This window comes from Cnephaeus nilssonii (assembly GCF_951640355.1).
Source record: "Cnephaeus nilssonii genome assembly, chromosome: 3".
NCBI classification, from domain to species: domain Eukaryota; kingdom Metazoa; phylum Chordata; class Mammalia; order Chiroptera; family Vespertilionidae; genus Cnephaeus; species Cnephaeus nilssonii.
Window position 1 is genome coordinate 7856107 of NC_137074.1, and position 10620 is coordinate 7866726.

At 45.0% G+C, this 10620-nt stretch overlaps 1 protein-coding gene across 2 annotated transcripts in view; it reads right to left on the bottom strand.

The window, feature by feature from the left end:
• The window catches only part of HSF2BP (heat shock transcription factor 2 binding protein), a gene marked incomplete at both ends in the record, with an annotated part of 80340 nt that overhangs the window by 61657 nt on the left and 8063 nt on the right, over nucleotides 1-10620 (bottom strand). Inside the window, 3 exons of one of the 2 annotated variants that reach the window (XM_079765790.1) lie at nucleotides 2539-2642; nucleotides 9159-9309; nucleotides 10125-10160. In XM_079765790.1, the coding sequence (XP_079621916.1) occupies nucleotides 2539-2642; nucleotides 9159-9309; nucleotides 10125-10160 (291 nt within the window). Of the gene's footprint in view, nucleotides 1-2538; nucleotides 2643-9158; nucleotides 9310-10124; nucleotides 10161-10620 lie in introns of those variants that run through there. The other variant, XM_079765791.1, reaches the window with a different exon arrangement.

A 10620-nucleotide genomic window follows, 5' to 3' on the forward strand; every position in this document is an offset into this window, starting at 1 on the left:
GGTGCATACGGGAGGCAACCAATCGATGTGTCCCTCGTATTAATGTTTCTCTCTCTTTCTTTTCTTCTCTCCTTCCTTTCCTCCCTTCCACTCTCTCTAAAAAAAAAAATCAATGGAAAAAAGGATTAACAAATAAATAAATAATAAAATAAAATATTCCCACTTTAACTAAGATCAATGTGAAGGCAACAACACACTGGTGATGTGAAGCTGCTTTACCAAAGCCCTTTCATCCTCTATACTGGCACTAGCAGAATGGTTTATTTTTAAGCATTACAGCTAACATGCCAGCAAAACATGCATTTTTCCTATGCTTTCAACTTAAAAAAAACAGGAAATCTAAGATTCTGTTCCAATGTAAGCTTCAACAAGGATGTCTCAGCAATTTAAGAAGGAACTGAACCAATGAATTGCATTGTTAACATTGATCAAATTCCTTCTTGGCTATTGGTCAACTTCTTTCCAACCATGATACTTTAGGCCCAGACATTGCCATTTTAGTTTATCATGATCTAAGCAGAAGACAGCAAAGCTAAAATTTAACCTTTCATTGTGATGTTCCACCTAAGTCATTTTTGAGACTAAACCTTTTTCCCTAACCTTTTCTACTTGCTCAATCTATAAAAATTCCCCTCGTTTTGGAAAACCTCTTTGCAGCCACATTCAGAATTCCTTCACATGAGAAGGCACTATGAAACAAAACTTTGTACACAGGGAGGGGGACATTCCTGTAAGTTAGTAGTACCTGCTGCCCCAGCTGTGCTGGGAGAAGCAAGTGAGATGCATGGACAACCACTGACCACCTGCCAGCATGCAGTAAACAATACACACTAGCTAGTTATTACTAGTACAATTATTGTTTTACTATTCAAAAATAAAAATACATTCAAGCCCAGCCAGCATGGCTCAGTGGTTGAGCATCAACCTATGAACCAGGAGAATTCATGGTTGATTCCTGGTCAGGGCACATGCCCAGGTTGCAGGCTCAATCCCCAGTATGGGGCATGCAGGAGGCAGCCAAGCAATGATTCTCTCTCTTCATTAATGTTTCCATCTTTCTCTCCCTCTCCTCTCCTCTCTGAAATCAATAAAAATATATATGTTAAAAACACACACATTCAAGCTCCAAATTTTAGCAGAAGGGGCAGAATAGTTCATTTTACAGAAGAAGGAATTTTTTCCATTCCAAAAGTAAAAATTAATGTGTAATTTTCAAGAAATATTATTAGCCTCTCCTAATCTATAATAATAAAAGCATAATACGCTAATTAGACGGAACAGCTGAATGACCTTCTGGATGTCATTCCGGACATCCTTCTGGACATTCTTTCGGATGAAGCCGTGGTGGCGTGGGCCAAGGCAGAGGCAGTTAGGGGCGATCAGGCAGGCAGGCAGAGTGGTTAGGGGCGATCAGACAGGCAGGCAGAGTGGTTAGGGGCAATCAGGCAGGCAAGTGGTTAGGGGTGATCAGGCAGGCAAGTGGTTAGGGGCGATCAGGCAGGCAGGCAAACAGTTAGGGGCAATCAGGCAGGCAGGCAGAGTGGTTAGGGGCAATGAGGCAGGCAGGCAGAGTGGTTAGGGGTGATCAGGCAGGCAGGCAGAGTGGTTAGGGGTGATCAGGCAGGCAGGCGAGCAGTTAGGGGCAATGAAGCAGGCAGGCAGAGTGGTTAGGGGCAATGAAGCAGGCAGGCAAAGGGATTAGGGGCGATCAGGCAGGCAGGCAGAGTGGTTAAGGACAATCAGGCAGGCAGGCAGGTGAGTGGTTAGGAGCCAGCAGTCCTGGATTACAAGAGGGATGTCCAACTATGGGATCGGGCCTAAACCAGCAGTTGGACATCCCCCAAAGGGTCCCGGATTACGAGATGGTGCAGGCCGGGCTGAGGGACCCCCCCCCACCCTGTGCACAAATTTTGTGCACCGGGCCTCTGGTATTAAATAAAATTGGTTATTTTTAAATATCAGTAAATGATCCCCTAAATTAATTACAAATATTTCTGATTTAATACATCACCTCTGATTATAAATTATGTGTACAATATTTTTATTCTATACTTTTATTATGAATTTTTATGTTTTGGAATGGCCTTTTAAACATAAAAATTAACAGGACTATTAAAAAGCACCAAGTAGCCGAAACCGGTTTGGCTCAGTGGATAGAGCATCAGCCTGTGGACTGAAAGATTCTAGGTTCGATTCCGGTCAAGGGCATGTACCTTGGTTGCGGGCACATCCCCAGTAGGGGGCGTGCAGGAGGCAGCTGATCGATGTTTCTCTCACATCGATGTTTCTAACTATCTCTCTCCCTTCCTCTCTGTAAAAAATCAATAAAATATTTTTTTAAAAGCACCAAGTAAATAATCTCCACAATAAATGGTTATAAAATCCAAATGTTCATCTATTTTCCAACCCATTCAAAATATATACACTTAAAAATACAATCTCCTGAGGCTTAAAGGCTAGAAAGACAAGTCGCCAACACCACTGAGTGGACACAGCCACAATGCTGGTGTTTTAAGCAGCGGTCTATGAGCATCATACCTTCTTCTCTTTCATGCTGTCGGCTTGCACAGTCTCCAGGCGTGCTTTAAAGTGCTCACAATCCATTCTCAGTTGCTCTAATTCTTGCTCCTTCCTTTCTAGGTCTACAAGAAATAGACATAAATACCCAGTATTTCAAATCACTAATCTCTCTTAAGCATCCATTTTACCTGATCTCTTAGGAAAATCTATACTGATTTCTTAGGTAGTATATGCATAACCAGTCCTTGAATAATCAATATTCTAAAAGTCCTGCTTTTTATGTTTGCCAGTTTTTAGCCCATAGTAAAAAGCACTTTTTTGTTTTGTTTTCTGTTTATAAGACCTCACTTTACCGCCAAACTTGTACTCAGGATCTAAGAAAGTGTATATTTAAAGGACTGGAGGCAAGGCTGAGAAGCCCGACTGTCTCATGGCACAAACTTGTACCTGTTCCAGAAAAAGCAGAAGGCAGCTCAGTGGTAGACAGTGCCAGCCGGGGCTGATTCACAAAACTGGTCTCACCAACGGGCAGAGTGACTCAGGGAGACAGCTGCAGTGGTAGTCAATGGAGGAGTGAGAATATGGCGATAGGGACGAGAAAAGGCCATAGTGAAAGGTGGCGACTATGGAATACTTCCTCTACACCATAATCATTTCGATGATTCAAATGGCCAACAAAAGTCCCAAAAGACATCCACGTTAATAAATTTGAAGTCAAAAGTATTATCACTTTAAATAGAAAGTATTATGGGGCAGAAATACTGGCGTTCAAAAATAAAAAAAATACGTAATTTAAATTTTTTTAAAGATATTTTTATTGATTTCAGAGAGGAAGGGAGAGGGAGTGAAAGATAGAAACATCAATGATGTGAGAGAATCATCGATCGGCTGCCTACTGCACACCCACTACTGGGGATCAAGCCCACAACTCGGGCATGTGCCCTCGGCAGGAACTGAACCCGGGACATTTCAGTCCACAGGCCGATGCTCTATCCACTGAGCAAAACTGGCCAGGGCCATAACTTAAATTTTTAACTGCCTAGATTTCAAGGGCTGAGAAATCATCAATTTTTATGCTGACATGTACCAAAATTGGGAAGGCACCTGTGCTCAGAGCTAATGGTGTCACTTCTCTGATTAAAGTAGCGATAGCTAAGGGCAGTGATTCTCAGACTTGAGAGGACTCCTTCAAACAGGCTGCTGATTCAGTAGGATTGAATTGGGCCTGAGACACTGCATTTCTTACAAGTTACCAGGTGAGGCTGGTGCTGTTGGTCTGGGAACAGACTTTGAGGACAACTGCTTTGGGACAAGAGCCTGGTCTCTCATCACTAACTAAATGAAATCAACACAACCAATGACAATCGAGGGAAGCCAGCTGTAGGAATACTAAGGGTGGAAAAACAGAGGGTGATGAAAGAGTCTCAGGAGCAGACCCCTGAAAAATGGAACATTGCTCCACCAGAGAGGAGAAATGTGGCCTCCAGACACTTCCTCCAATGATGAGCAGATGAAAGAGAAGGGGTGTGGCTTTGTAACCTTGCGGTCTCAGGGAGAAGGCAAGGGGAAGCCCAAACAAGAAGCTCGGGGGCCCTGCCAAGAATAACACGGGCATCCCAAAAGCTCTGGAGAGTCTACATTTCCGAGACCCTTTACCCTGGAAGGAAGATTAAAACCTAAAGTTAAATATTCAGACAGAGATTATAAAATTGGCTGGCAAAACTTCTTTTAAAACATGTTTCTTATAAACTAAGATGAAGTAACGTGAGACTATTTCTTCTCACTTAAATCAGTTTCTTTTCTGCCCTTTTAGGATGTACAGTAGTATGCCCCAATATGACTTGCACTGGGATTCTTTCTTTGGTCCCATAATCCTGGCCACGCAAGAAAACAACTATAAATCAAGTGCTATGCTTGAAAAACTGCATGGCTGACTTTTGTAACTATGCTAAATGAAAACATATATGTGTATGTATTACTTATAATTATGTATGAAATACAAACTGGTCACAGACAAAGAAACAAAATGAAAGGAAGTAAGATAAAATTGATAGCATTAATTTTTTGCAGTTAACCTTTAAATGTTTCTTCTATTATTAAACTGTCTATTACTCAAACATGGTAATGAAAATAGGAAACTGCAACTCTATGAGCCTTATGTGTAAAAACCTGTAGAAATTAATTTAACCACCATAAAGACTTCCATTGTGGTAATTTCATAACCTCTCGCTCTGTAGAGCTGTACACCACCTCACTGTAGCTAACATGACCACGGGACGGGGTTAAATACACCCCGTTCTACCACAGGCCACGCCAGAGCTCGGTATCAGGGATGCCGCAGCCCCACGGCAGGAGGAAGCCGTGCCTTTCCGCAGTATGAGGACACCGCCTTGTGGCCAGATGGGAGCACTGCCGCTGCCACGCCTCCTGACAAAACCCCCACCTGGCCCTTTCTTTTTTCATTTTATTTATTTGTTTGACTTAAACAAGAAATTTTCTCTCAGTTCTAGAGGTTACAATTCTGAGATCAAGGTGTCAATAGAGTTGGTTCCTACTGAGAGCAGCAAAGACCTCTATCCTTGGTTCATCTTCGTCTTCCCTCTATACATATTCCTGTGTCCAAAATCCCTCTTTTTATAAAAACATACATCATATGTTGAATTAGAGTAGATCCTAATTACCTCACTTTAACTCTATTATCTCTGTAAAGACCTTGTCTCCAAATAAGGTCACATTCTGAGATATTGGAGGTTAGAACTCAACGTAAGAATTTGGACCACCTTGCATTTTCAACTTGGCCCACAGCATGCCTCCCATCTAAAACACCTCAGGGGCACAGATGTTCATGTTTTGTTTTCTAGTACATCCCAAATGCCTACAACAGTATATGGCACATAGTAGGCACTTTACAAATATTTGTCGCAAAAATAAAGTTCATTTCTTTATACATTCCTTCTGCTAATCCTTGAATAAAAAGCACAACGACTTTATATTTCTCATTCTTCTGTTATAAGAATATTTTTTAAATCACATGATCTCACTTATGTGTGGAATCTAATGAACAAAATAGGTCCAGAGACATGGAACAGACTGACAAATCTGAGGGAAGGCGAGAGGAGAAGGTGGGAAGAGATAAACCAAAGAACTTATATGCATATCTGCATAGCCCATGGACACAGACAATAGTAAAGTGAAGGCCTGGGGTGGGGCAGGAGCCAAGTGGAGGAAAGTAAAGGGGTTGGGGGGAAGAGGGACATCTGTAATATTCTCAACAATAAAAATAAATTTTAAAAAATATATCCTCAGGTGAGGATTAAAAAAAAAGACTAAATGTTAAAAATTACTTGGGCTTCCCTGGCCAGGTCACTCAGTTGGTTAGAGTTTCACCCTGAAGATCCAAAGATTTTGAGTTCAATCCCCAGCCGTAGTGTGTCTGGGAGACAACCGTTTGATATTTCTCTCTCTTTCTCTCCCCCTTCCTCTCTCTAGACATATCCTCGGGTATTTTGTTGTTGTTGTTGTTGCTATTAATCCTCACCTGAGGATATTTTTTTCACTGAATTTTAGAGAGAGTGCAAGGTAGGGAAGGGAGAAGTGGGGGAGGGAGGGAGGGATATACAGCAGTGTGGGACACACCGGTTGGTTGCTTCCTGCATACTCCCTGACTAGGGCTGGGGGTCAAACCTGCTAACCAGGCACATGCCCTAGACTGGGAATCAAACCCAAGACCCTTTGGTGCACAGGCTGATGCTCTAACCAATGAGCACACCGGCCAGGGCTGGGGTGAGGATTTTTTTTTTTTTAATTACTTAGGCTACAGTGCATAGAACAGACTGGAGAGTGGCAATGAGTGAATGCTGCCAGGAGGCAGAGATTCAGGCAAAATGATAGGGGCCTGGACTCAGGTGGTGGCGGTGACAATGAAGGTAAGCTGACAAACTCAGGCTGCACCCGTGAGAGAAAATGGGAGGACTTACTAGCAGAGCGGTGAGGGTTGAATAGTGAGCAGGAGAAGTGGGCAACAAGGAGGATGCTCGATTGATTGGTCTCTGTGTGGATGGTCTGGGGAGACTCAGGCAGCACAGTTTTAGGTGAGGAGGGAGGATGGGTATCATGAGGGAGGTTAATATAATGAGTCAGATGTAGAAAGTAAAAATGAGCTTGCTCTGAGAAAGTGAAACTCTGTCTGCAATTGTCAGGCTGGGATAGCAAACACACATTAAGCTAGCTGCCACGTTAACAGGAAACAATACTTCTCTCATGGACACACTGCAACTGTAAGAGTCATAATGACCCCTTCTTTCAGTGACTGCTAGTTTCTTATTCACAGAAAGCTTATTCTGTAAAATCCCACACTACCAGAAATTTTACTTATACCAGTAAGAAGGAAACATCCCACTCTCACCTATAGAATCAAAATCACTGGGACAGAGCAGCAGCCTTGATTTCCAGCTAGCTGCCGAGATTCAAATAAGGATTTCTAGACACTAAGTCCACATCTACATAAATTTTGTAGTTTTCGAGGAAACGGGCCCTGGGTCCACTGCCATGAGACCTGATGCTGACTCCTTGGCACACAGCCCTACTTTGCTTAGAGCCTATCAAAACATGATTTCATTTGCACTTCACCTAAACTCCACCCTACCCCAAATCCTACAGCAGCTCTGCCCTTTCCTTTTTTGGCACAATGCCCCAGCTCCTCTGGTATGTGGTCTCCCTCACTACAATGAGCCCATAAACCTGACTGTGAGACTATCAGGTCCTTTCTGATGGCCATAGACTGATTAGGCTAGGACAAACATTTAAAATTTCCAGTGATTGCCAAACACGTGAGAAAAAATACCATACAGCAGTTATGTCCTGAGCCTGGAGAGGTCTGAGCTAGAGATAAATACAGGGGCCACTGGCACCAAGATGGTAACTGAAGCTGTGTGTGCATAGACTGCCCACAAAGAGGCCATGGAGTGAGGAGAGAGTGGGCGTAGGCCTGAGCCTCAAGAAACTCCACTGGCTGACAAAGAAGGATGAGTCGGCAGAGGAAAGTGAGAAGAAATGGCTTGAGAGATCAGTGAGGAAAGAGGTGACTACATGGCATGGGAAAAGGCAGGATCTCCTAAAGTCTAACTTTGATCATGTCACCAGATCATGGGTGGCCCTTGCTTTTGTAAGCACAATTTGATTTTGGTAGAGGACTGATCTCCAAAGACTGACCCATGCTAATCTGTTCATGAGACCCTGGTACCTTTTTCAGAATGCCAGCTTTACTAATTTGCAGATTGACACACTCTGCTACCGGTTAGCACTTTCCTTCCTTGAAGATAAATGCACTTGGGATGACTGACTGTCCTCAGAAGGTTGCTGGATGAGCAAGGTGTCAGAACTGGGAAGTTTAAGAAACCAATGACCTGAAGCTATGGTGACCAGTGATATGGACATATCCAGCAGGGTCCTGATGGGAAACAAATCAACCCAGATGTTGAGATTTTATGGGCTAGCAAAGACCCAACAGGGATGGTGAAGCACCCAGGGACTAGCAATGCCCCTCAGCTGAAGGAATGAGAGGAGGAAACATGTTACTGGAGCCCAGTGAGAGCTGAGACTGTGGAGGAGGCCTTAGTGGGAGTCACAGCTGTGGAGAGCAGGAAGGAACACTCCAAGCCCTCTCTCTGCCCTCTGATGCCTTCCATTGGTGAGCCCTGCTGGCAGCCAGCAAGGGAGCCAGAGGCAAGCATTCTGCAGGAACCTACAGCACATGGCAGAGGAGAGTGGATCTGAGGATTCCAGAGAGACAATAAACGGGGCAGGGAGTTATGGCAACCATGAGCATCCTCCCGGCTAACTGAATACGGCCGCCCCTTGACCAAACACATTTGCACAAACCAGAAACTTGTATTGTTAAGATAACTTCTTGTCTGGACTAGTGCTAGAAACACAACCTATATCCCCTCGATGCACCTTTTCTACAGGTGATGGCAAATAGATGCATTGTGGTGAGTTAACCTTAACCACTGAAAGTTGATTCTAATTATAATTCAGCTTCAATTAGGCAAGTGCTGAATCAATCCTAGAACATCTCCAGGAACTTCAATAGGCTCCTAGATTGATATCTTATGTAACAGCTCAGCTCAACTCTCATAATCTAAATGGACAAGTCCTACCTAGCAAGCTGGAACTTAAACCAGTGCTAGAAACTGACCAACCCATCAACCTGAGACAAATAAGAGACAACCTTAGAGACAAGTAAGCACACATTCAGCCATCTCTATAGATGCATTTAACTGCATGGCAAGATCCTTAACTTTCACGGGTAAGGACTTAATTTTTGGAGCAGAGCTTTTAAATTATAAAAATATAAAATTCTTCTGCCAAGGAAGAGAGGTGAAGAGAAAGATAAGCTGGTAATATATACTTCAGAAAGCTAGCAACCCTTCCTCCAACACAAACAACACACGTCCCTGTTACTCAATCGAGCCCCTCCCTTTCTAATGTCTTTATCTGACTCTCCCAAGTGTAATTAAGGACTAGAAGGGTACCTTGAGGTTTACTTACAATTACTTTACCGTTATCTATGTAAGGTAAACATGCTGGACCAGACTGCTGTCACCAACAATGACTGCTCGAGATGAAGCAAGACTCACTTTTTTCTACAATCTTTAATTTCTGGAAGCTTTCCAGTACTTCCCCATTTAGTATTCTGGGTAAGAAGTCCCGTATTTGCATCACTTCAGTTGTCAGCCGTTCCAGATCCTTCTTTCGGACTTGAACAAATTCTTCTTTAGTTCCCATAAGCTAAAAGAACAAACAGGTCTTCAGATTATTACATTTCTCTTCAGATGACTAAAACCATCCATCTGTCTGCTTGCTTCCTTTAAAATGCCTTTCATGTTCATAGTTTCAAATGCATGCATGTCTTTACCCAAAGTGCCCTCTGCTGTATAGATTACATCTTAGAGCCCAAGCCCCGGCCTTCAAAATGGGAGCTATTTCTACAAGTGCGTTTTCCTTAACGTTTCAGCGCCAAGCTAATCAGGAGGAAAGGAAGTTTACTGGGTATCCAAGCCTTTGGCTGGCCACCTCATTCAGTGTTCACCATAACCCTTCAAGGTTGCCCAGGTCAGAAACAGGAAGTTGGGTGACTCAAAGTACCGCCATTAACAGGGGACAGAACCAAGATCCTTCTCCTCCATCACGTGTGGTGGAGGAGACATGAGGGCGACTCTGGATCTACACTAAGCCCTGACACAAGCCTCACAGCCTCGCAGGGAGGGTCGGAGGGGCACCACCACCATCTCCGGTTCGCGCGCCCACCGCCCACCAAGCAGCCTTCTGGACCCGCCTCCAGTTTCAGAGGCAGGATGGCTGGCCTGCACCCCAGGCCCGGGCCACGCTACAGGCTCAGAGGCCCAGGGCCATTTCCAAGCGCACTGGACGAGGCCCATAGAGAGGCCGATAGAGTCTGCAGTACAGCGAGGGTAAGCAAATGGTGACATGCGGGCGGCGGCCCAGGCCTCCTCACTGACCCCGCGGGCCTCCTCACTGACCCCGCGGGCCTCCTCACTGACCCCGCGGGCCTCCTCACTGACCCCGCGGGCCTCCTCACTGACCCCGCGGGCCTCCTCAGCGCCGCCCGCCTCGCCCATGGCCGCCGCGACCCTGGCTTCCTGCGCCTGCGCTGCGGTGCGCCCTCTGACCCCTTACACCAGAATGCGCGGGAACTAGCGCGAGAACGTGCGCACCGCGGGGAGTCGGGTATGGAGAGCAGCAAGGCTCAAACCTCGAAGAGTTTGCGCAGCATTCACTGCCCCACGAGCAGGGGTGGGCTCGGCCAGATCCCGCGTCGGCTCGTCTGGCTTAGCTGGGGTTTTAAACTTGTTAACTGCAAAGTGGAAGAACGGTAAGACCCAAGCGTAAGTATTGAGTGAAATACTGTTTGCGGAGAGATGGTAAACTAAGGGGCCATGCGTTCAAGGGAACTGCCCACCCGCGCTCGGTCTAAGCTCCTCTAGCGAGGATGGAAGACATCTAACCGCAGGTTCTTCGCGAAGTCTGCCCCTGTTAGGGAGTGTCAGTACAGCCAGCTAGCTGTAACTGAGATGACCA